At 47.0% G+C, this 27693-nt stretch overlaps 1 protein-coding gene across 1 annotated transcript in view; it reads left to right on the top strand.

The window, feature by feature from the left end:
* The first annotated feature begins 297 nt into the window (after positions 1–297).
* LOC146869340 (solute carrier family 12 member 6-like) overlaps positions 298–27693 on the top strand; it is a 395891-nt gene continuing 368495 nt past the window's right edge. Inside the window, exon 1 of the mRNA XM_085651058.1 lies at positions 298–529. Within this exon, the coding sequence (XP_085507184.1) occupies positions 412–529 (118 nt within the window). The 5' untranslated portion in view covers positions 298–411. The remainder of the gene's footprint in view (positions 530–27693) is intronic.

Below are 27693 nucleotides of genomic sequence, written 5' to 3'. Positions count from 1 at the left end.
CGCAACATTACAGTCCCCACAGCGTGAGTGTGTTATCACACCCAAGTCCCCACAAGGATAGTAACACAAACCCACACACACACACACTCTCTCTTGAGAGAGTAGTCTCGCTTAACAAACACCTTATTTGATTTGGTTTGCGTGAATGAAAGTGTACACTTGTGCACCTGCGTGTGTTGGCGTCTCCAGGTGCGCGTCGAGGTGCCTGGCGGCGGCTGAGTGCGGAGAGCACGGTTGGCGGCAAAAAGTACGCTGCTAAGCGACGGATAAACAGCGCGGGGCAGGGCTGGGTGGCGTCTCCGCCCCAGGATCGGTCACGTGCTTCTCAATCGGGACGCTGCCTCCCTCTAGGCCAGCACAGGCCGAGCAGGCAGGCAGGAAGGACTACCGGAGAGTCTCCTCGAGGCAGGCATGCCGCACTTCACGGTAACCAAGGTGTCCGAAACAGACCCCGCAGAGGACGAGAAGGGTCCCAGCCTGGCCCGAGTGACGGCTCGCCTCACGGACCTCAACGAAGCTGGGCGCTCAGGTGAGGCGCTTTGTGTGGTGGCTCCCGTGGAGATCTCACTGACTTGAGGCGAAACTGTGTGTTGTGGCCAGAGCTCGAATTGCGAGGCGGCTAGGTCGAGGGCGCCATGGACGAGGTGTCCTCTGCGTGGAGGAGAAATGCGCACTTGCTGGGCTCTGGCGTTGCGGGTCTGTGCGCTCTTTGTAATAAGACTTATTGGTCTGCCCGCGTCACGTGACTTTCGGTGTGTAAGCCTTCATCCATCAGTGGACAGTGGACTATGGCGACTCGCAGGTGTAGTTTTTGCACTTTGCTCTGCATAAATACCCACGTGTTGTGGCAGTGGTCTGCATTTTCATTGATGTCGGAATAAGTTAGCGAGGTTCTGCCCCTCTACCGGTGGCAGGTTGCGCACACACATATTTGCTTTGCACAAGCTGCTATCTTTCCTGTGACCTGTACCGCAGTTTCCCTTCTCGAGACTCGCATGCACAAATCTCGGTGCCCAGGAAACTCCATGAGGATGGCAAATGATCTACTATCCTATCTATGATAGCCCTCTTGCCTTTCACCCCCAGACAACTGCCATGGTTATTTTACGGGGCGGAGTTGAGTTTGTTACTGCATACATTGATTAAACTCGTGACATTTTCCGAGAGTGGAGCAAATAAACAAGCAGGCTGGTTATAACGAATGCACTTTAGGGAAACACAGAGAAAGTGTTGTCAACAGCTCTGGACTTTCTGCCTCAGACAGGGTGCGACTGCCTAGCCCTAATCTTGTTGACTGCCTCCTTTCTAAGCCGTCAGCCCATCGTGATGTCTCCATAATCTTAAGTACTTTTTCTATGCCATCGGTTGCTTTCTGTTCCTGCCACCCTTCCTATATTTTTTTTTAAGTACCCCATTTTGTCTCTGAACCTTGAATTTCGCCTTTTCCTGACACATCATTGTATTTAATACTCAAAATGTGTCTACCTCATCACTGTTTGTACTGTGGCAAACGTGTTGAGGCCACAGTCCACAAATATTGACTGCAGTGTTAGTGGCCCAAATTATCACGTGCCATAGCATTATCTTGGGTGCATTTTATAGTGCACCTTCAGCACTATGCATGTGCATGATTTCTAATGGATATTGAGTTCTGGTCATAGTCTCTGTTCGGATCCTTTAAGCTGTGTGCAGACCGTTTGGATGTTTGAGGGCCGCAGGTTCTTGACAGTTGTTTTGTATTCTCTAGGTTGACACACATACCCATATGCCTGTGGAGATGAGTGAACCTGTGTGTCAGTCTGCCTGGTGTTTTTTTCTGCCGGAGTACTGCGGAGTACCACGATTGCCAACCATATGGCATATCTGGGCATGCTGGATGTATGTCCAGTGTATTGCTCGTTAGTGTGTTGCATGTCATGGTGGAACCTACCTACTGTGATAAATGTTTCTTCACATTAGACTTTGGGTTGGCAGCAAAGAACAGACTATGATGCATTTGCTGAAATGTAAAACGTATATGGGCTCTCAATGCAGTGAGCTCTGGGGAAGAGTCAAAGGGGCATCCGTTAAGCCAAGGCACACACCTGAAGGCCACTAACACTGATGTGTTTGTTGGGAGTGCGAAAGTGCTGTGTTTTGTAACTATTCAAACTATCTACTTTTTACGATTGCTATTTACAGCATTTCTGTCTACAATACAGTTGGCGTTTTCAACATAATTTCAAACCCCCCTAACCAGGAGGGCAAGGACTATTACATCTGTCTGTTCTGTCGCTATCTAAGAGGAAGTAGGTACCTAGTAGGTATATGCAAAGAGTTTTGTTTAACAGCGAAAGATATATTTTTGCTATGCAATAACTAACTACGTGTACTTCACATCTGCACACTACAGCACAATAGAAATTTAAGTGTGGGCTGATGAGGTTAACATTCCGAGATGAGGTTACCATTTTGACTTAAATATGAGAATTTCTGACACATGGCTTAGTAAACCTTGCTGGCTGCAGTCTTTTTGCACTTTCACCCTGGGTTTTGAGATTATTCTTTTCTCTTTTATCAACCCTCTGAATATATATATATATTTAAAGTAATTGGCTTGTTATTGATAAATACGACTTTGGCTAAGGCCTATGGTTTATGGGCCTGGTATCGCAAGTTAATATAAATAACCCCTTGTTTACCTAAGTTCGGCGCCATAAGCCTCTGAAGATGGCACATTGCCTTTCTCTGAATCTGCCTCTTTTATGAAGTAAACCCGAACCTTTATTTATTTGTGATGACAAAAAAGAACACCCCCACATTGTTTGCAAACATTGATTATCAACTTAAAAGCTGTGAAAGTGTGTGTTTAGAAGTCTGTTATTTGCCTATATCTTGAACTTGCAGTGTTAAATCCAACTCTGATTGACATTTACATTAAGCGTGTGACGTGTGTACATATTGTAATGAAGTTAGCAGTCTAGTAGTTGGGGGCGGAGCGAGTTGGGTTGAGGGGAAGAGGAGGGGTCAGGACAGGATGAGGGCAGTTAAGAGTAGGGACAGGGCTGAGGCTGGATGCATAGAATAAAGTTCCAGTTACAACCACCAGTGGTGTGTGTGTTTATTTGTAGCGCGATGCTACAACTGGCGACGAGGGTGGGATGACCGAGCCCCACCGCTCATAGAACCCCATGAAGACACCCTGTCCCAGGCAGCGTCGAGGAGAACGCTGCGATCGCGCCGAAGCGCGACTCACGCCAGAAGCGTGTGCCTTGAGTGAGGCTGGTAAGCGCAGAAGTCGGGAGCCCATCCCGACCCTGCCTTGCACCCCGAGAGCGAAAGAGAAGTGCCCAGTGTAGAGGACGCCGTCCCTGAAGGCCCACTGGCGAGCGCCGCCGAGCGCCTTGAAATCCGGGCTTGAGTGCCCGTCGACGTCGGAAGATCTCACACCTAATGAGTGAGTCTTGGCACGTTATCGCCCGAAGAAACACGGGAATCTGCAGAATAAGGCGGGAGCCCACCCCAACCTCACCTGGTAGTAGCCGCCGTTGGGGAGAAGCAGGTCCTGATGTGTGCTACCCTTTGAAGCTGCCCGCCGGTGAGTCCAGAGTGAAAGAGGACCGAGTGAGCCATGAGAGAAAGCCTCGTGTGAAGGCAGTGACAGCGGCCATCTTGGAGTCAGGCATTTTTCAAGACAGACCCCTTAATTGTTGTTGGGCGGCCATTTTGAAGTCAGGCATACAGCAACGGAAACAAGCACTGACGAGCAAATAAACAAGCATTGGCGAGAAGAAATAAACAAGCATTGTCAAGAGTAAATAAACAAGCATTGGTGAGAATAAATAAAGAAACAGGCACCAACAAAAGGGGTGAAAAGAAAACGACACAATGGCGACCCCCAACACCTCACCACAGCGGAAGCCCCTTGTTGCGGGAGGATCACACCTGCGAGCTCCGGAACCTCTGACCGTGACCACGGGAGGGAGTATGGGCCCCAAGTGGCAGGAATGGTTAGAAGACTTCGAAGGTTATATCGAGGGATCCAAAGTGACGGAAGACAGAAGTTAATTGCCCTCCGCAACCTAGCAGGCCGGGAAATAAGCAAAACAGTCAAGGATCTTTCGCCTGCAGAGACTGGAACCTAGGACAGAGTGCGTGAGGCACTGAACAAGAAGTTTCTACATAAAAGAAACGTGGACTATGAGCGCCACGAGCTTCACCAAGCGCGTCAAGGTAAAGAGGAAGTAATGAGTGCATTTATCACCCGGTTACGACGGCTGTCGAGACACTGTGAGTTTGAAACCTTCTCGCCTGACGCTGCCATCAAATCACAAATCATAGCCGGCTGTCACTCAGGAGACGGCTACCGAGGAAACCCCACGAATGGGAAGAGATTGAAGAAATGACTCGTATATACGACCAAGCGGAGGAACACGCTGCCACCATTGAAACAGGACACAACGTCAGTCATGAACAAGCACACCGCGTTCAAGAACAACCTCGTAGCAGAAGGAAATTCGCAGGAGAATAAATGGAGACCTAGGCTGTCGTCTCGCCACCGACGCCCGGAGCACAGGAGAAGAGAACCAGGGCGAAGGGACCGAAAGCCAGAAAGGACTAAACAATGCTATCGGTGTGGATATGATTATCCTCATATAGACACCTGTCCGGCCATGGGTCAGCGATGCAGGAAATGTGGGCGATCCAACCACTTCGAAGCAATGTGCGGGGACTATCACAAGGAAAGGCGAAGTGAAACAACAAGATTGTCCTGCTCAGACACAAGCAAACATCACATACGAGCTGTTCAAGGAGAGTCCATGCGGTCCCCAGGCTCATCAGATTCCAGCCGAGAATCACGCAGGTCACGATGGGAACGCAGATCCCCATCTCGGGACTTGAGATCATCTTCCTCCAAAGACTCGACCTACACTGTGGAATACTTGAACATGATTGCGGACCCTGATCAACTGAAAAAGTATCCACGCCTAGACATTAGAGTGGGGACTCACGACACCAAATTTGTATTGGATAGCGGAGCCTCGCTGAACTATATTCCAGTTACGGAACACGAGAAAATGGTCCCGAAACCCCCACTAACTTTTGCACCGGTCCGCATCTTCACGTGGATGTCCAGAAAACCACTCCGCTGTCTGGGCAAATTTCACACAACTCTCACCCATGACGACATCACTGTACAGGCGGTCATACATGTCCTCAAAGGGCCTGAAGCCGACTGCCTACTTAGCCTCCCCACTGCAGAGCGTCTTCATCTGGTGGAAGTCTTATTCAAAGTCAACGACAATCAGAACTGTGTCAGCAAGTTTCCCAAATTATTTCAAGGCTTAGGCAAGCTGAAAGGTTGTCAAGTTCGGCTGCACATTAACGAACAGATCAAACCCATTGCGCAGCACCCACGGCGTGTTCCCTTTCATCTTCAAAGTGCCGTTGAGGACGAACTTCAGGAACTTCTATCCGCAGACATCATTGAGCGCACGGATGGCCCGACCCCTTGGGTGTCGCCGGTGGTCATCGTACCTAAAAAAGGGACTCCCAACAAGGTGAGACATTGCGTTGACATGCGCCTACCCAACACCGCAATCGAGAGGGAGCGACACCCTGGACCGCATCTGAGCGATATGATTGCTGCGCTGAATGGTGCAAGGGTCTTCTCGAAGCTTGACCTGAACAAAGGTTATCACCAGCTGGAATTGGACACCAAATCTCGCTACATTACCACGTTTGCAACTCACCTAGGACTTTTTAGGTACAAGCGGCTGAGCTTTGGTGTCTCGTCTGCCGCGGAAATCTTTCAGGAGGCAATACGTCAAATCGTTCAGCACATCCCCAACACCTTAAACTACAGCGGTGACATCCTGGTCTATGGGTCTGATGTTCGTGAGCACGACATCGCTCTTGACCGCGTTTGCCATGCCCTGTTGGATGCGAATTTGACGCTGAACAAGGAGAAATGTGAATTTCACCAGGCCACTTTGAAATTCTTTGGCCACATTTTCTCCGACGAGGGCATGAAGCCTGACCCGGACAAGATCGCGACCTTGAATAATACCGAGAGCCCGCAGGATGTCAATGACGTGAGGTCCTTCTTGGGGATGGCCAGCTATTGTGCCCGCTACATCCGTGACTATGCGACCATCAGTCACCCCCTTCGGATTCTTACCAAGCTTGGTCAACCATTTGACTGCACCCCTGAGTGTAAGCGGGCATTCAAGGACATCAAGCGCGCTGTGGAGTCGGCCGACAGCCTCTCGTACTTCAGCCCTCAACGGAAGACTGAGATCACCGTCGACGCCAGCCCCGTTGGATTGGGGGCCATCTTGGCTCAATATGATGATGACTCTGACCAGAGGCGGATCGTTGCCTATGCCAGCCGCAGCCTGTCTGATCCCGAGAAGAAGTACTCGCAGCCGGAGAAGGAAAGTCTTGCTGTAGTCTGGGCATGCGAACACTTCCATGTCTTCATATATGGCAAGCACTTTACCCTGATCACGGATCATCAGGCGTTGATCACCATCTACGGCAACCCAAAATCCAAGATGCCTCCGAAAATTGAGAGATGGGGTCTCAGACTTCAGGAGTACACTTTCACTATTGTTCATAAACCGGAGAAGGCGGAGAACCCGGCTGACTACATGTCCCACCACCCTCAGCCGTCGTCAGAATCCAAACCATCGATTGCTGAGGAGTATATCCACTTCGTGGCTGACCAAGCATTGCCACCTGCCATTCCCATGGACGCCATTCGGGAAGTCACCGCCAAAGACACTATCTTGCAAATGGTACTCCACCGGATCCAAACTAATAGATGGAGATACAACCCGCGAGAAGAAGACACCGACTCTACAATCCGGAAAGAGATACAAGCATTCCGGCACGTCTGCGATGAACGGTCTGTCACCACCGATGGAGTCATCCTAAGAGGTCAACGACTTGTCATCCCCAGTCAACTACAGCAGGGAGTTATCAATCTGGCCCATGAAGGCCACAGAGGAGTAGTATCTACGAAGCGAGCTCTACGGGAACGCGTCTGGTTCCCCTTTCTGGACCAAATGGTGGAGTCTACACTGAAGGATTGCCACCTCTGTCAGTTGACCAGCAAAAGCAATCCACCGGCACCACTATAAATGACCACCCTACCCAGTGGAGTGTGGCAAGAAATTGCCATGGACTTCTATGGACCGCTGCAGTCTGGAAAATATGTGGTTGCCATAATTGACGAATATTCACGATTTCCCTTCGCACAAATAATATAGTCTACAAGTGCCTCCTGCACTCTCAAGGTGCTAGATGAGATATTTGCAACATGGGGTGTCCCCAAAGAAGTCAAAACAGACAATGGGCCCCCATTCAATGGACACGAATTCAGTGCTTTTGCGAAACACATGGACTTCAAGCACAGAAAAGTTACACCACTCTGGCCACAAGCGAATGGCACCATTGAGAGATTTATGGCTACGATTAAAAAGACATTTCAGCAAGCCACTGCTGAGAAGAGAGAACTGCAGGCAGCTCTGAATGAAGTTCTTAGAGCTTACAGGACAACTCCCCACTCAACCACCGGACAATGCCCTGCAACCCTCATGCTAGGGCGGCCAATGAGAAATCGCATCCCAACATGGGAAGGTGCCTTGCAAGCGGTATCACCAAATCACGTTCACCAGGAAATGGCTGTGACTGACAAGCATAACAAGGACAGAATGAAATTAAATGCCGATGCCAAAAGGAGAGCGAGGTCTCCCTCCTTGCATGAAGGGGATCACGTCTTCGTCAAGCAGGAGCAGCAGAGAAAGACTGATTCCCGCTTCCGTGACGAGCCACTGTTAGTTACCCAACAGAAGGGCACTATGCTGACGGCAGAATCTGAACAACGCAGAATCACCCGGAACGTCTCCCACTTCAAGAGGTGTCCGCGAGACATAAAAGGACCTGGGATGAGCCCGACTGGCACTCCCGTACTTGAAGAACCTGACCCTGGTGATACAGAAGGCGGAGGTCAGCAGAGTGAGCCCATGCCGAGTGTGTCCACTGGGAACATGTCATTGCGGCCACGTCATGATATCCAGCCACCAAAGAGACTCATTGTAGAGATGGACTGAAGCACTGTTTGTTTGTTTATTAAGAAAAGGGAAGATGTAATGAAGTTAGCAGTCTAGTAGTTGGGGGCGGAGCGGGTTGGCTTGAGGGGAAGAGGAGGGGTCAGGACAGGATGAGGGCAGTTAGAGTAGGGACAGGGCTGAGGCTGGATGCATAGAATAAAGATCCAGTTACAACCACCAGTGGTGTGTGTGTTTATTTGTAGCGCGATGCTACACATATGCCTTGATTGTGACCGACCCTGCTGGCAAGCTGTTACTTCTGGGGTGCTCACAGTGACAACCGTGAGGCTTTAACTGCATTTTGATTAAAGGTTCCCCTGATTAGTCGACCCTCTGCTGAGCGTGCAGTCATGGGTAGATGCCATTTTGAAAACTGCACAACCTCGTCTGCTTTGGCGCCCCGTTATCAAGTGGTGCAGAATAACACGAGTTGTAGCAAGTGGCCAGCGTCAACATATCAAGTTCCCGATGATCCTGCACGAGAACTATTGAAACCGATAATTCATTATATAAAATCAGTTGAATAAAGAAATCGACAGTTATCAGTAAATATTTGTAGAAAACTTCAAAACCCAAACACAGTCCGCTAGAATAGGTGGACATATGGAAGTTAATGCATCACCAGGAGTTAATAATTATTATTTTTTCTTAACATCTGCTTTAGGTACTTTCTATGAGCAGGCCGGAGGTAAGAACAAACATGATTTCAATCCAGTTCTCAGAAATTACACAAAGTGGCTATCTAGACATTACAGTAACAGTACACAATCCAGTACTGCGTACATTGAAGAAACATCTCCTTACTGTATTCTCGGACAGCATCATTAAATACATTTGCATCTTGTTTACTATTTATGAGATGTAATGTTTCCTTATCATACGCCTGGTCCTTTGTAAAATTGGTGATTGCCTGCAAAATTCTTATTTAGCAGATTAGTTTGAAATACGTTTCTTTCCTTCTACTGTTTCTTTCCTGGAGTCAATATCGGTAAAACATAGTTATACTTTTTATCAAAGACCAATATGGGGCCCAAAGTTAGTCTACCGTTCATTATGCAAGACTCCGGAATCATGGGAAAACTGTAATTGCATTCCTACTTGGTGGCGGGGCCTGCGATGAAACATTCCGAGGCCTGCAACACACACATTTCCTCCATGATCGTTAAGTGATAAAGTGCCCCTCTCTCTTGAAAACAACACTTTGTTGCAGACCACACAATTAAAACCGCGAAAGCCACCAATTACTACTGGATTGTGGAGGAGGACTCGACTGAGTCAGTTGAAAGGCAACCCCACGTCCGGTTGCTCAGGTCAACGCGGTAGTCCACATGGTCCCCTGTGTGACAATGCAGCTGCTTCTCAGTGTTCTAGGCACTGTGCATGGGGCTGGATGACTTGCAAAGAGGTCGGAACCACGGCTCACCCCACTTGACCTGTAGCTTGAGGCTGCAGTGGTAGCCTCACTGCTCAAAACTTCGTGCTCTTTGCTCCTACAGTGGGTGCGCTCGTGGGGATGTCAGGCTGCGGTGTGTGTTCAGGAAGGAACACAGAAACAGGCCAGTCCCAGGCCTAGGCAGGAGGCCTCATTTTGGGCTTGAGCCAACTCGATAGGGCTCACAGCCAAGGGTGACTAAAGGGATCCCGCCTCCTGACTGATCCGATGGCAAAAACATATCTATCTACATGTTCTGGTCCCAGTGAAGACATGGTCATGGGTCAACTCCCATGACTGGCTTCGTGTCCAAAGTTTGTTTGCTACATGAGGTGGCAGATTTGTTCTTCCTGTCCCTCCATAGATGGTGCCTTGCTGTACTGAGTTGGGGGTGGTATGGAGATAGAGGAAGTGGGACAGACTCAGCTACCTAAAGGTAAACTGGGTTGTTGATCACCTCAGATTGGTACATACATTCACTTTCTATGAACGGACCCTATGCAGGGGGTGCTGCAGGAGATGCTACATGACTGACTGACTCTCTCTCACTGACTGACTCTCTCTCACTGACTGACTCTCTCTCACTGACTGACTCTCTCTCACTGACTGACTCTCTCACTGACTGACTCTCTCACTGACTGACTCTCTCACTGACTGACTCTCTCACTGACTGACTCTCTCTCTGACTGACTGACTCTCTGACTGACTGACTCTCTGACTGACTCTCTCTCTGACTGACTCTCTCTCTGACTGACTCTCTCTCTGACTGACTCTCTCTCTGACTGACTCTCTCTCTGACTGACTCTCTCTCTGACTGACTCTCTCACTGACTGACTCTCTCACTGACTGACTCTCTCACTGACTGACTCTCTCACTGACTGACTCTCTCACTGACTGACTCTCTCACTGACTGACTCTCTCACTGACTGACTCTCTCACTGACTGACTCTCTCACTGACTGACTCTCTCACTGTCTGTCTGACTCACTTCTCACTGTCTGTCTGACTCACTTCTCACTGACTGTCTGACTCACTGACTGTCTGACTCACTGACTGTCTGACTCACTGACTGTCTGACTCACTGACTGTCTGACTCACTGACTGTCTGACTCACTGACTGACTCATTCATTCAAAATTACTTTTATTCGGCATAAAACAATACCATAAAAGTACAGTATTAAAAAGGTATCTCAAACATTTTTTTTAAAAACCATGCTAAAAATCTTTTTACCAATAATACATAAAGTATAATTGATTCCACACAAGGTTCATCTCATGGAGCAACCATAAAATGTCCTAAAATAAAAATAATTCCTCCACAATATAATTCAATGAGCAATTACAGAATCAAGACACCGATAAACCATTTTCAATACCTGAGGGATACCCTTCCTTTCTCAAAATGGCATATAGTAAATACACAGACCTTTATTCCTCCCCTCTGCTGGTTCTAAATCTCATTGCCAATCTTAGAAAATTGATTGTACAGAAAAGTGTTAGAGGCTCTGCAGACAATTTCAAGAACAATAGGGCCATCTTAGCTTGTTTGAACTTAGTGTTTCTTAAAATATCTTTCAAAAATAATCGCCATGGGTGAGCATAAAAAGGACAAAATAAGACAAAATGAAGCGTGTCCTGCGGAGACCGTTGGTCGCAGCCGCAAGGACCCTTCGACTCCAGGAACATTATATACCCTGCTGGAACTGCCAACTTATAATGTAACCAGTTTAGCCTGAAGCGGGTCATAAGAAATTTGTCCTGGGGATTATAAATAAGGTACAGATAAGGTTCCAAGCCCAAACATGACTTCTTTAGCTGGTGTGTTCTCACTGAAAATTTAATCAACTCCCTATCGTCCCTATTAGATTTTACTCTATTTAAAAATTCTAACTTAATGGGGCCCTTGTCCTTAGATAACAATTTTGTTGGGTGCATAAAATGTTCAACATGACCCATGGCCACCAGGTTTTCCTTAACATATTTGAGCCATGGAATATTATGGCCCGGCACCCGGGACATGCAGTCCAATATTATCTGCTGGCTTAACATCGCCTCTGGGTTTGTCCATATTTTGATCCGGCATGCAAGGGGTTTCCACTGCAACCCGTCGCACAGATGGGCTATGCCCAGTTCCTCATGAACAACATAAGAAGACGTACTCTGGGGACCTTCAATACCCGCCTCAGGTATTTATTTTCCTCTATTTGTAACTTATGTAGGTCTATAAAGCCCCAAACCTCACTACCATATAGGTCTTTGGCACAACTTACAGAACTGTAAAGGTTCAGGATTTGCTCAGGGGACCATCGACCTAACCTCTTTGCGAAATTCATAGTTGCCCCTGTGGAGTTAATTAGCGTATGACATTTCTCCTCCACAAGGGCTTTAAAGTTAAGTCGACTATCAAATAAGATCCCCAAACATGAAAATGACTTGACCTTCTCCAGTCCATGTGTGCCTATTGTGTACTTAGTGTTCCTAGTTGTCCTTTCTCTATCACCATAACATATGATTTAGTAAGGTTCGGTGACAAATCTAGATTATCCATAAACTGGACAAAGCCGTCTATAAGATGCTGCAATCCGCGCGCAGTGCGAGCCAAAAGCACAGCGTCGTCCGCATACGATAACACGGGAATCCCTCTCCTCCCTATCTGTGGGCAGTCCACCCCTAAGGCTACCAGCGCCTGTGCTAAGCCATTTATATATAGAGTAAATAGGAAGGGGGCCAGAATACACCCCTGCCTCATTCCTTTTGAACACGGGAATCGGTCAGTAACATTTCCTTCCTCATCATATCTAACCTGTGCAGAGGTATTCTGGTGAAGTGCTCTTAGTATATTTACCAGTCCTGGGTCGACTCCCTAAGCCCCCAATAATTCCCACAATTTCTTCCGATTTACCTGATCAAATGCCGCCGTGAGATCCATGAAAGCCAAGTACACTGTCCCCTCACTGGCCACAGTGTACTTGGCTGCCAGGAGATATAAATTGAGACATTGATCTGTAGTGGAGCGGCCATGCCTAAACCCATACTGGGTATCCGTGATAATTTCATGTTCCTCCGCCCAGTCCAGCAATCGGTTAACAATGGCCCTACCTAAAACTTTTATAGTAACATCGATAAGTGAAATGGGCCAATAACAATGTGGGCTATTTCTATTCCCTTTCTTAAATATGGGGACTATTGTGGCCGTAGACCAGGACGCTGGCATCATTTGTCTCCACTGCGGTGTTTATTACCCTGGTCAATATGGGCGACCAAAGTTCTTTCTGGCTCAGGAAGAGGTCTGGGGGAATCCCGTCAGGGCCCGACGCCTTATTACGTGTCAGCCCATTGATCCCCCTCCTTTATCTCTCCTAGGGAAAAGAGAATCTGCGATGGACTCACACTTTCCGATTCTTCTGTGATCAAATCAGCAGTAGTACCATAGTTATAAAGGCCCCGATAGTGCTCAAGCCAGGTTTCTGGAAGAATATGACAGGCCAACTTGGGTTTATTTAAATCCTGAAAACATGGTTCATTGATGACTTTCCAAAAGGCGGTCGAGTCCTTTGTCTCGGCTGCTTCTCTCAGGTTTTCCCATGCCTGATTCTGCAGTGCGGTCTTACGGCATTTTAGTGTCTTATTATACCGTGCCCTGCACCTCAACACCTTCATCCCATCTTTGGGTACACATTTCAGCGCTAACTTCAGTTCAGAATTGCAGTCATGGTCAAATCACCCAGGGTTACTATGGTCCCTTTTAATCTTCCTACCCCTAAGTAAACCCTCAATTTGTGGGGCAACGCCCTCAAATGCCCTGATCAGGTCTACCCCCTCGACTTCTAGGTCCAGACACTTCCAGACATCGGATTCATCCTGTGTTAGTAAGGTTCTGTAAAATACTTCGCTGTCAATGTTGACCCACCTTAATCTCCTACCCTGGTCAATGGCTTTCATTATGCCTCCGGCCTCCCTTCGGCATAATTGGTTTACCGAGTTTGGGTCTCTAATACATAAGAGCAGCGAGTTGTGGTCACTAAAAATACTGACCTCTATTTTGAACCTTATGACTTGACACTTTAACGTGATTGTGACAAAAATAAAATCAATTAAAGAATCCTTTCCCCTACCTTTAAGGGTTGGGGTAACCAAGGTTGGGGTAACCATACTGTTTCCCTCCCCACCAATCAAATCCATGGTGTGTGTGAGTGCATGCCTGCCTAAGACCTTGTTAAGCGCTCCTCCATCCCTTGTATGATTCAAGTGCCACCCCTCTACCATCGGGCTCGCCGACCAGTTCCCCCCCCCTTCATTCTTAAAAAGGGGCACTGGTGACAATTAAAGTCCCCCACTAATACTAGCTGGGGACTTGATGCCCCTTGCTGCTCCATTCCTGCCAGCCGGGCCCCCAATTCAGTTAAACATAAGGGGGGGTTGTCCAGGGATAATAGCATTATAGAAGTTAATGAGGGTTAGATTAAGACTCTTATTGCGGTACGTAACCCCCAGTATACAATCCGAAGCCCAGCTTAATTCATCCCATCTTCCTGGCAATCTTAGGTCGACCTAAATAGTCAGCCCACCTTTTGCCCGCCCCGAAGTTGACTTAGGCGCTGGGACAAAGAACATTTTATATCCTTCTATTGCCTGGGCATTACTTTGTACCTCCCACGTTTCTTGTAGGAGGATTATCTGGTGTTTCTTTATATAAGTTAGCTAACTATGGTTTTTGATTTTTGACAATAGACCCGCAATGTTCCAGGATATTATCTTAATCTTTCCCACTGTTCGGCTACCTGCAATTGTAGGCCTAGTATGCATTGCAGGAAGTTCACCCAGTATGCCCTCATTTTCCCCTGGGCCCCTTCCGCCGGGCTCTCTACCTCTCACATTAGAGTTGGAATTATCCAGCTGTATGTCACCCTCCTCATCATTTCCTCCTAGATGAAACAGCCCCTCCCGAATGACTTCTTTCCCATATAACAGCCTCCCTGTCAGTCATTCTATTTCGTTCAGGGCTGAGGCACAGTGAAGAGGAGCATATTGGTTAGTTAGTGGGGCTATCCAATCCTCCCCTTGTGGTGCAACCCAGTTCCGCCTATGGTCACCTTGCGTATTGCTATGCACCGTATTCCTATAAAAAAAGGCCAGGGGGAGGATTCTAATACTAGACCCTCCCTCCCCTCGGTATTGACCCCTCAATTGGTTATAGAGGAGGTCTCTAACTAGCTCTGGGTGTCTGAGATTTAAAATCACACAGTCACCCGCAAAGCTCTTCTTACTGGTTCCAATCCAGGCCACCCTCCTTGCCATCAGGATATGCCTGTGTTGTGCGATATTAAAACCTATATTTGTAGCTAACCAATGGGCTGTCTTATTAATTAGGGTACGCAGGGTTTCTTCCCTATCATCCCCGCAAATCGGGACCCCTACTAAGACCACCGTATAGGGGCATGAGGCTGGCGGGAGATCCAGTGTTGGTAGGTCCAGGGTACTCTGCACAGGGTCGGCCAATATTGGCCCTATGACACTTTCTGTTGCCCTTCTTCCCTCAGTGGCCCTCTGGGCTGTGTCAAGGTGAGACGTATAGGTTGGCCCAGTTCTACTTATGCCTTGATTAATCCCACTCGATGTTCCCGGCAAAGGGCCCTTGTTGTTGACCTCACTAACTTTAACAGACTGCCCACATTCACTTATCCCCCCCTCCCTGGCTGTCATTACTTATGACTAGCTTTGGATGTGGTGCGGCGTCTACTACCCCTTCTTCTAGCCCTATGATTCTACTAGGCACATTTCTGTCCTGATCACAAAACAAGGAAAGTTTTTCCTCAATCGCTTTAATTTTCTCCAACACCGGCCCCAAGTGAGTGACAAAGAGCAACTCTAGTTTAGGCCATAATTGGTGATCCGCTCCCTGATCAACCTCACTCTTCCCACAGTTTGAACAATGTGCACTATCTGTCGGTCCCACTGAGGTTTTGGCCCCACTCTTCTCTACCACACCCCTCTGTTTTGGTTTAGGTCTTGGTGGGTGCTGCCCCCTCCCCCCCCTGATTGTGTACCCAGATTCCTTATGTCAGCTAACGGTGATACCAGCTGTTGGTTGCCTACAGCTTTTATAGCTCTCTTTGATCTTGTGACCACCTCTCCACCCTCCCTGGCCGTGGTCCCTGTACCTAATTTGGCCCTGGGTACTGCCAACTCTGGTCCCCCCAATTCTCTCCCATCAGTCAATTGTGCGGTTGGGTTAGAATACCACTCTGCCGATAATCTGGGACTGATCTAAATCAGAGATGGGCATTTCAACAGGAAAAGTAGGTGAGCCAACCTCCTGTGCCATGAAGGGCACGTGAACTATGGCACTAGCACAGTTACTACAGTCTTCTTTCGCTTGGCATTGATGAATACCTTTTTTGGGGATTTAGACCTGGCTATAGCACCCATAGATGATCGCCTATGATCTAGAAGTGTGTCTAGCGACAATCCTTTTTTTCTGTGAGTTGGATTTCATGAACTAGCAGTGATTCCGCTCTCAGCAGAAATGCATCAAGAGTCCCCTTTACCCCCCTCCCTACCCCTGCCGGTGTCACCTTCCGCTTACTCATACTGGTAATTGTTTAAATTAAACAACAACCTAAATATACTTTAGAGCCTAGCCCAATCAGACACTGCACAGAGCACTAACGACTAGGCTAAAATCTACAAAGGCACTGACTCTGGGTCGGTTAATCGACTGGTGTGTTCTAACTCCAAGCCCCGGACAGTCCTCCTATCAGGACGGGGCTCGACCACAATATACACATCAGTCCGCTTTTACCTCTCAGAGTCTTCCATTCGTCCCTTTCAAATTGTCCCAAATATGAATACACGGGGGTGGCCCTGCCCGGCCTCCTCCGGCCTTTGACGGGCACGCCTGCGCGCGGCCCGCGCTGCGGGAGCCCTGGGCGACCTTTAAGCGTCACCTGGCGTGAAACGCGGCGTCAGCGGCCGCAAAGGATGCTGGGTATTTTGGTCTCCTGGCTTCCCCGGCGTTAGTACAGGAATGGCGGCCCTCGGCGCTTGGCGCGCAGTCCTCCGTCCTCTGTGGGCAAAGATAGAACACCAGGTAATTGGCAGAAAAGGACTCCCGCGCTGCGGGAGCCCTGGGCGACCTTTAAGCGCCTCCTGGCGCGAAGCGCGGCGTCAGCGGCCGCAAAGGATGCTGGGTATTGTGGTCTCCTGACTCTCCCGGCGTTAGTACAGGAATGGCGGCCCTCGGCGCTTGGCGCGCAGTCCTCCGTCCTCTCTGTAACGCGGTTGTAGTAGGCCTCCTCCTCCTGTCTCACTGACTGACTGACTGACTGACTGACTGACTGACTGACTCACTCACTCACTGACTGACTCTTTCACTCTCTATCACTGTCTGACTCTTTCTCACGGACTCTTTCTCACTGACTGACTCTCTCTAGCTGACTGACTGACTCTCACTCTCTCTAGCTGACTGACTCTCACTCTCTCACTGACTAACTCTCACTCACTGACTCTCTCTCACTGACTCACTCTCTCTCTCTCACTGACTCTCACTGACTGACACCCTGACTGACTTTCTGACTGACTGACTGTAGGAAGGTGGATATCTGACTATGGTTACCCCCAACTTTTTGCCTAGTGTCTAGCTGGTTTTTCGACTTAGTTGGCCTGAGATCCTGCCATTCAGGGTCTCAGGCTGTCTGCTCTCTCCTTAAAATGAACTCCATGTACCCTAGGTGCATACACAATTGGTAAGGATCACCTTATTGGACCCTGTACAGTGTACCCTAGGTACCCAGGGCATAGGTGTACCCTAGGCCTCCCAGGGGCTGCAGCATGTATTCTGCCACCCCTGGTCTGGCCTTCCAATCAGACACAACTGGCTGATCACTCAGCTGGGGCAAGGTTGTGTAATCACCCCTTGCTTAGATATAGTATATCTATATCTACCTTACATATAGACACATGTGTACCTATCAGCCACTCCTATGGCAGGCCTTAACAATCCTGGAGGCAGAGTGCGTGGTAACATGTGAGATGGTGCTCTAGCATGAGCTGAGCCTGTCTGCAGCTTTCGGAACCATGTCCTTATAGCTGTTCTATGATATAGCCTACCATATACTCTTAAAGTGCCTTATAATCTTAAACGGTTATGGTAACTATGGTTTGGCTTTATCAAAACATGTCGTGTAAGGTGTCTAACACTTTGGAATAATACCCCCATACCATTTCTGGTGATGAGGATATTATTCCTCCCTTCTAGAGGGAGAGACCTGTTAAAATCCTACTTTGCTGTTTATCTCTAACCAAAGCCTCAGCATCACAAAATGGATGCTGCTGCCACAGACACAAGTCTGACCTCCTGCTGCTGGGAGTGATCCCGGCAAGGGAGGCTTGGACAATAGGTTTCCTGCTTGGGGAGGTGCTAGCACCTCCCCAGACAGACTTTAGTGTATTGGGGCAGGGAGGGCTGAAAGGAATGAGACCTGCCTGGGGCACACAAGGTGTCCCATGCATAGTCCAGTTCAAACCGGTGCTGGGGCACTCCAGCCCCAGTCCTTGCGCGAAACTGGACAAAGGGAAGGGGGTGTAACCACCCCCCTCCCAGGTCCCACCCATAAGGCGTGACCTAGCAGGTATCCCAGCCCCCCAGATTAGTATAAGAGTGGGAGTTGGACCTCAAGACTTTAGATTATCCTGAACCTGCAACTTGAACAGAAACTCTGGACCTTCGACATTCGACGAAAGAAGAAGACTGAAGAATCTCCTTTGTGGCCAAGGAGTGGCTACCCTGTGCAAACAGGCACCATCAAGAGACTACCCTTTGCTTTGCTAAAGTTCTACGAGGGACCGACGGCAGAGCCCGACCAGAGCCTTGACTTCCAGACTTCTCCGACCCTGATCCATATCCACAGCAGAGCTGAGATCCGTGGAGGCGACGAGAGACGTGGGACCGGCTACCTGGGAAAAGTGGCTAGTATCTTCAAGCGCAGCTTCTGAGGCACCCTCGAAGTTGTGCACCGGGGATTGAGAAGCCCCAACCCCAAGCACCATCTGCACCGAAGACCAGCCCCCCACACTCCACGAGTCCTGCGTGGGGCCCTTCTGCATTTTCCTGCTTGCCGCGTCTGTCCGGTTGCTTGCCCGCTGGCTAGTGGCCTTTGTGACGACGCATCCCGTAATCTTCAGCGCTGGTTTGGCTCCTCCAGACTGGCTCCTGCTCCTTTGAAAAAGAGAAGCATCCCAGACCTTCCTGGTTTACACCAGAAGCAAGTCCTCCGTTCTGCGTGGGTTCCGCTTGCCAAGGCTTGGTGAGTCCTAGTCCAACTTTGACGCCGCCGACAGCAAGAGCCTTCGTGGGACAGCTCGCCTCCTGGTCCTGGTCGTCCTCGACGCTTCCTGGTCCTCGTGGCTGCAGCGACAAGCTTCACCTTCACCTGCAATCTTCACGACATCGCCTGGTTCCTTCCTGGTTCCACGTGGTCACTGGCTAGTGACCTTGACTCTGTCCCTTCTGCTTGCAGGTCTCCTCTCTTCTTGATCCCAGCCTTGGGATCCACCGGACACTCTTCACTGACTGCCTGTCAGCATCTTTCTTCAGGCATCCATAGGAGTCGACGACGAAACCCGACGCAACTTCACCCCTATGCACCCGCAGCCTGTGGGCTAGGTAACTTGGGTACTCCGGTGCTCATCAGGATAGTGACTATCCTAGTGTCTAGTTTTCCAGTCTCGACTTCCTAGCTACTCCGGAAGTGTCCTAAATCTATCTATTTCTAAACTGTACTATTGCTAGTGACTTTTACGCGTGAGTGTTTCCACTCTGCACCTGAATCCCGTGGGCCTCCCACTTCCTAACCTTTGGTAGTATAGTGTAGCCCCAGCGATGGCCTAGGCCTATCCTATTTCCGTGACAGTGGTCCTTATACCACTTACTTAGTATATGGTTTGCGTGGCCCCTAGGGCCTAACTGTATTACTTACCTGTGTGACTTAATGTATGCATAAATAAGACTGTGTTGTACTTGCCTCTAATCTCATAAAGAGTGCTGAGGGTTTGACTAGAATAAATACACTTTATTTTATATATATATCTGTTGTGGTGTCCTTTCATTGGGTATTCAAGGGATTATATATGGTATCACAGCTGGCTTCACATGCCATTCAGAGTTTAGCCTAAGACTGCTCTTGTCCATGCTACCACTAGGATAGCTGGTCTATAAGGTTGACTTTACAACCAATCACCATAAGGGTATTTGGACTGATATAAGGTGTACACTAGAACTAGTGACATCATACATCAGGCCAACTTCTCACACTGACTAACTGACTGACTCTCTCACGGACTGTTATACAGGTACTATTTCCCAATCTTCACCCTCCGGTTATTTATGCCCCCTCCCCCCCCCAACAAAAAAACCATAACAAGAAATCATTGGGACAGGCAGATAGAAGTTGCCAGCATTGAAAGGACAACAAAAAAAACCTCCGGACATTATTTATTGTGAATACTTTTTTAATATGGTCGTTCAGTTGTACATAATGCTTTCTTGGTCATATATACGGTAACAAAAATGCTTCTGACACTTCTTTATTATAACTTTTCAGCATGCTGCAGACTTCTGTACAGCACAGCTTAAAGACATAGGCAAAGTCAATATCTCTGGCTAAACACTTATAAGGTCCCAAAGGCGAGACCTATTGGCTATGCCAATGCAAAGCTTTTTGCAAATTCTCCCGGTGTTAGGTTTTCAAAATCTGGTCACCCTAGTCTGCTCTGTTTATTATGAAAAAATATGACGAATACAGTACATTTGATGTATCAATTGTGAAAGAATATGTTAAAGCCAAAAGGCATTAAAGGATGGATTGTTCTACTTTTTCGGAGCCAACAGAGGTATTTTTCTCACAAGGAATATCACAAATGACTGTATTTGTGTGTCCATGTGTAATTCTATAACTGTATGACTGATGGCTGCCTTCTATGAAAGCTGATGTTCCAGTGCTTGGTGCAGTAGGCCTGAGTTTGTTATGGTGACAAGCCAGTATATATACTGTAGGATTGATTGCTCAATGGGAAAACATATTTCAAATGCCATAGGTTTGATCCGTGTATTATGAAAAACTATGACAAAGGCATTATGTCTGACTTATTTATTGTGAAAATAATTTCTTAAAGCCGATAGTCTTTTAATAGTGGGTAGTTTTTATCGTGTGTTCAAGGCTGTAGAAATGTGTCTTGTTAGCTGCATTCTCAGAGTTTACTGTGCTAGGCAAGGGAGTTATTGGTTAGTCTCTCGTACAAAACTGGATCTAAAAGATTTTCACTGATAAATCTTGTTAACCCACTTAGGAGGAAATATGTATTATTGTGTCGTGTCAGTTTTGTTTATGTATGTCATTTTGGGATTGCATGCCTGAGAGTTGCCTTGTGGGGAAAGCGCACGCCTAAGAGTTGACCTCAGTCAGTCATGGTGGCCAGTCAGTGATCAAGGATGCAGGCTTGGTTCATTGGAGCGGGTATGTGAGAAGCCTTAGACCTGATTTGTTTATTATGAATAGTTACAACAAAGGCAGTGCGCCTGATGTATGTGTTGTGAAAAGCATTTGTTAAAACCATAAAGGCCAATAAAAGTTGATCACTATTCTACTGTAAACAAGTATTTCATTGCAGGGAATCTCAGAAAATACTTTGGAAGACATGGGCTTTGGTGTTCGTTACTAATTTTCAGGAAACCATTGTGGCTGAAGATTTGGACTGTGATGAACTTTCTCTCCCTAATAGGAGGACCTGGCAGTTTTAGTTGTGTGCCAGACTCTTTTAATTAATCCAACTTAAAAATGAATAAATACGTGCATATATTTACATTCATACACGCACATAAAGGTGATTTGGGTCACAACTCTTATGCCATTGGTCTTTGAGAGTATCAGTCCCATTCTGGGTCCGTCAATAACAGCATGCAGTCATGGGGGCAGTGGCCAGCTAACTTAATCTATAAACTTTATTACTATGACTGATGACAATTTGCCTGATCACATCTGAACAGTATCCTGAAGTGAGTACACTTAATTGTCAGGAATGGTAGGCCAGTCCTTCGGTTTTCAGTTTACTCCTTTCATGTCCTCTTTCAATTCTTCTCTTCACTTCTTATTTTGTTTGTATTTTTAAAGTGTCCTGCAGCTCCCCAAACTGTTCTGCCTGACCACTCTCTTGCCACTCATGTCCGCTGTAGTGCACTGCGTGCCGTGCAGTCACTGCTTCTTCACCAGCCATCTTATCTTGCAGTGCCAATGTCGGCAATGTAACACTATATAAGCATTCCAAGATAGCTTCGATGTTTAGAAGCAGCATGTCGGCCATCTTGGGTTTGTAAAACAATGATAGACTATGCACAATGCCATTCTAAGGGGGCCACCTTATGTGATATTTTCTGAACCGCCATCTTGGTTTTGTGTATAGCGAGACATTGTTTTACCGCTTCTGGATGGCCAGCATTTTGTTTTTAAACATGACATTCATGTTGGTACTTTAAAACAACACCATACAATGTACAATATCGTTACCAGGTGGGATCCACTGCTTTGTTAAATTAATTGTTTTACTGCATGTTTATTCCAGTTATTTGAAGACAGCTGCATGTGTTCTTAATTCTTCTTTGTTAATTTAATTTATCTTTCATGTTTTTCTGGTGTTTGTGTGTGTTTTTATTTTGACAGGGTAAGTAGCTGAATGCAAAAATAAGATAGTGTTTGGTTGAATAGATGCATGAGTGCCAGCATGTTAATGTTAAAGATTTCTAAAGAGTGCATATACCATTCGGCATCTTGGTGCTAGTGTCTACCATGGTAAACAGCCTGGAGGCAATCAGAAAAAAAATTAAACAAGGGCACCAAAGAGCCACGTTTTTAGTTCTTTCCTAAATTGATGCAAAATAGGCTGAGATGTGAGATGGACGGGAAGAAACATCCACTATTTAGAAGTGGAATATGAAAAACGCCTCCCTCCCCACCGTGCTTTTTTGATTTTGGGGATGATTACCTGCATGGCTGTGCTTTATCGAAAAGTTTGAGAGGGAGCATACCATTTGAAAATGCTTGTATGGATGCAATGCTTTGTGAGCCCACCACATAGGCTTACATTTTTAAATTTAACTCTGATAGGCAGCCAATGCATTTCTTTAATAGTTTGTGAGGTTGAACAGAATTTTGGCAAGTTCTTTAACACTCGAGCTGCCACATTATGGAGGGTCTGCAATTTATTGAGGCATCTCTCTTGAGATCCTACATATAGAGCCTACAGTAATCTAATTTGGAAATAAATAAAGCTATAACTGTTTTTCTCAACTTAAAGGGGAGGAAGGGCAAAACTTTCCTATGTACTCCTAGAGTTGATATGATCCATGAACATAAGTTTGGTATCGAACATAACACCCAGACTTCTTATTTTCTAGACTGGCATGGGAATGGGGCCTAAATTAGGTCAGCATAAGAGAAAATTGCAACCCGCAGGCTCAAATAAGTTCAACCAGCAATGCATTAAAAAAGTTGGGCTAAGGGAAGACCCCTGAGGGACAGCACTTGGAAATGTAAAAGGGGTAGAAGTAAAACCCTCAAGAGCCATATCGTGCTCTCTATCGGACAGAAAGGATCTATTTAATGTCAAGGCCGAGCCTTTAATGCCTAATCTTTAAAGATGGTTGACCAAAATAGAATGGTCCACCATATAAAATGCAGCCAACAAATCTGATAGGATCAGGACCGCATTGCTACCACTATCCACAAAGGCTCCGATCTCTTCAGTGGCCGCCACTAAGGCGGATTTTGTGCAGTGTTTGTCCAATCCCGTGCTGAGCAGGATCAAGGCAGTTGGAAGTTTCCATAAAGGATACGATCTCCCGATTCATAGCATTTAATTCTGCACCTCAAGAGGGTCTAGTGAAGGTTTCTTCAAAAGGGGCAAAATGGATGCTTTTTTCCAAGCAAGCTGCTGGAAAACAGCCAGAGGTGCGAATACTATTTAGGAACATGGAAAGATCAGCTGAAATACTCTTTGCTTCTGATGAAGCACCTGCGGAGGACATGGATCCATGTGGGCACCGGACTTTATAGTTTCAGCAAGTGTGGCCACTATTTCCTCAGTAAATGGGGAGAATGTAGCCAGTGCAGGATAATCATGGCCTACACCACCAAGGATAAAATGCTCAGCCATATCTGTTGTTGAAGATGGTACGTCAGTTGTTATGGTGAACTCAGAATATATTTTATTCACTTTGGCGAAAAGGAAATCGGCTATTTTATCAGATAGCTATTGATCTGGTGTGACTGCGTTTTTATTACCAAACTTATATAGCGACTTTACATTTGTAAAGAGCTCCTTGGTTAGTAGCTGCCCTAATTTCCTCCGTAAAAAAATAGATTTAGTGGTATGGATTTGTGCTTCATATTTCTTTATCATGGATTTGTATTTGATTTTTACCTCCGAGCTAAACCTCCTAAATTCTTGGTGCCTGCATTTTCTTTTTAAGGTCTTTCAAATTCAGAGTGCCAGGGTGGTGGTCAGGATCTGTGACTGGATCTAGTCTTAACAGGAGAAAGATTAGAAACAGCCGCATTAATCCATGCAGCACAGTTGGCCGTAGCTTGCTCAATATTGTCATCAGTAGTAGGTTGGGGTTCAGCCAATAAATTATTTAGCTTAACATTGCCTATTTTGTGCCAAGATCGGCATTTTATCAGTGCCGATGCCTTTAACGTAGAAGTAGTTGGAATTGGGATGATCAGCTTAAATGTAGTGGCCTTGTGATCAGTCCAAGCTAAAGGGATAATTATACCTACCACTAGGTCTGGATTTTATGTAACTACGCCGTCGTACGTGTAAATGGCCTCATGGGTTGAAAAAATTTCCTTGTAAAAGGTCGAAAATCTGGAGGTGGTCCATTAGTTCCTCTGTGTCTGTCATTGAGGCATTCTAGATAGAAATTGCCTAAATTTTATGATTCTTGGAAATTTCAATCTACACTGGTTTCCATGAGCCCCAGAAGGGACTGAATTAAGTTTTCCCTAAGACCTGGAGGACGATAAATCGGATCATTAAAAGAGTAAGTATAATGAATTTGTAGGTTGAACTCAAGAGCTTCACAATTCATATGTGAAAGGAATTTATAGGTAGCCTGAATATGGTTGTGATAAATGATAGCAACGCCACCACCTCTCTTATGTTGTCTGTCAACTCTTACTCGATCAAAACCGTCAGCAATAGCTATTTTGAAATCTCGTTAAGACGGCCGTGTCTGCCCATGTCTCCGATTAAAAAATGAGAGATCTGGATTTTCTAACTCTAAAAAGTCCACAAACACCTGTTTAGATTTTATTAATGACCTTGCGTTCAGGAGCATACACGTTATTTCATTGTTTGCTCCATTAAATGAGTCGCAAGTAACCTGACAAACCGCCACCCTCCTTGTTGTTTACTCAGCGGAGGCCACTTTGAAAGGAAAAACTACACTTATGACAGGAAGATTGAATAGTAGAAACATTGGGGTCAAAAGCAGTTTAAGAGGAAAACTTACCTTGTCTACCAATTTCCAAAAGTTCACCTTTTTGAGTATTGTTGGAGGGCAAAAGGGTCAGGGGTCTGGCGCTTGGCGCTTTCTGGCCACAGATGGGCGCAGACAGGTTTGCCTTTGGTTTGCCTTTGGTGTGCCTTTGGCGCACCATTGGCACAGACATGCTTCCCGGTCCATTAAGAGGGCCGTGGTTGAGGGGGCGTGGCAAATGCTAGCGACGCGATGGAGTGTGGCAGGTAAAATGAGTGGGTAAATGATAAACATACAACTGGGGTCCAGCAACACCCCTCGAGCAACACCGGCTCCCCTGTGCAACCCGAATACTGGTGACAAAAATTATAAAGTAAAATAAGTGTGAAAATAGTAAATCCTAAACAGAGTGAAATGGCACAAATGCCTTCAATGCAACGCAATTAAAGATTAAAGGGAGCCAGGCACATCCCAAAATGGCCACCAAGGACCTACAAGGAACACAAACGGAATTGCCTTCGTAGCGTGAAGTATCATGAGTGACACCATGTGCATAAGTGACAAGGTGAATAGATGATGACTTAATGAGTGGCTTAACTCACTAGTGACTAAAAAGGAACTCTCATTTGTAACCCAGCCCTACCGGCATTGCTAATGCTTGCAGTGGAGGTTGTTGTTTTATTGGTCCACAGGTCTTGCTATACCCTGGGCTTTCCGTCTTCCAGAGCTAAGCAGTTTCTAACCAGTGTAACCCTAGGGAGAAGTCTCCTCTCTAATTTCCCAGTGTCTAGCCTTGGAGACACGAGCGAATGCTCTGTCTCTTCCATGACACCGAACAAAACTGTAGTCAATGCAAACTGAGGCAGAGCTCTGCAGCCAAAGCCATGTGCAACTCAAGAGATCGATTGTGCATAAATTACGGACCAATAAATCCTGGGCAGTCCTGTGTATCGCTCTGTGACTGATGCCAGAATCTGTAAAATCTGGTAGGGTTTGGTGGTTCTGTCTAAGACACGTGCCATTTGGAAGTTTTGGGAGACAAGTTGTGCTATCCGATGGTCGAACATGCACCATCACAAACGTGTTCATTGGTTCTGCTGTTTGAGCCTCAAATGTGTGCTACACTGGATTCTGCGGTTAAAAAAACGGAAATGGATTAAACCAGCGTGCATATGTAGGTCTGTATAAACTGGGGAATAGTTATAATGCCTTTAAAAAGCATTGGATTAGGGAGTCGTAAAACTCCCGGCCGTATTTATTAACATACAATTCTTAAAGCAAAAAATTATATACATAATACGCAGAAACCATTGGATTACATTAATATGTACAGATGTCCGATTGCTAACTTTAAACATATCTCTAATACAATAGATCCGAATCTAAACATACCATATTCAAATTAATCACGAGCATTTAATTTTCTGCGTATCCCTATTAGAGCCTACGGCAAGGTCAATAACTGGTGTCAGATCCTTATCAAATTGTGCCCGCCCTCCAACTGGAGTGCGCATGCGCAGAGGGCCAGTTCACCATGAGGGTACCACACCCCCCCGTCACCCCCGTACGCTCTATAGATTATCTCCATAAGGGGCCCTTGCAGTTATGCGCCGTTTACTTGCGCCATTGTGCATGTGCGGGATGGCCAACCAGCCTACTGGAAAGCGTAACTCCCACTCCCCCGCACCCATCCAGCCAACCGGCTGTAGCTGCCCCTGGAGTTCTATGAGAGACCACTTGTCCCTCCCCCTTGGGCGACTCCCCTCTAAGGACCTTAAATTTACTGCTCACTAATCATGACCTTACCGCCACAGGCCTGCGTAGTTGACCGACTATCTGCCCCCGCCCCCAATGCTCACTGAAAGGCCATGTCCTATCCCTAAAGCCACCCAACCAAGCCAGCAGCTTTTCCATGAAGATTTCGTTACCCAGTTTAGACAGATGGACGCCGTCTTTTAAGAAGCACGGCTCCCCCCTGATGCACCTGTGGGCGATCGTTGGTAAATGAGGGGCCTTGAAAAGTCTCTCTATTTTATTAATTCTCCTTACCGAATGGTTCAATGCCCTCACAGACTTCGTCCCCCAAACCCCCTGCCCCCGCCACTCGAATCTTGGTACCATCTGTGACCAAACTATGGTCCACCCTGGGCATGTCCTTGCTAGCCAACCCACTTCAGTAAGTAGGGTCCCTACCAGTCCCCTTCTACCTAGCTTTAGCAGATCGTTCTCTCCCAAGTGTATGCTGGGAGGAGCCCCTCTCCTTTCTAGCAAGTTTAACACCAAACCCCTAAATTGACTGAAGCGGAGACCCCCCTGCCCATGAAATCACAACCTAAAACCAGCTTGCCTTGCTCTGGACTCATAATTGCCTGAAAGAAAAAATTTTATTCAAGCGCCTTGCGTATGAGTGACCAACCACCCAAAGACATATGGTCCTTGCTTGAGGGCGTGCACCCATTCCTGCGCCGATCGATGTTGCTGCCGCTAGTTTCCCCCCTGCGTGACCGGCTGGAGAAACTGAAATTTAAGCAGAAAAGAAAAAACAGCATCAGAACAAGGCCCATGTCATACTCAAAACACATGTAGCCCCACATAGCGCTTGTATCAATTGGAGGACCACCTGCCAATTCTTT

The sequence above is a fragment of the Triturus cristatus genome, chromosome 1_1 (assembly GCF_964204655.1).
Source record: "Triturus cristatus chromosome 1_1, aTriCri1.1, whole genome shotgun sequence".
NCBI lineage: Eukaryota > Metazoa > Chordata > Amphibia > Caudata > Salamandridae > Triturus > Triturus cristatus.
Note: the sequence above shows the minus strand (reverse complement) of the source record. Positions and strands in the feature narration are given on the sequence as shown.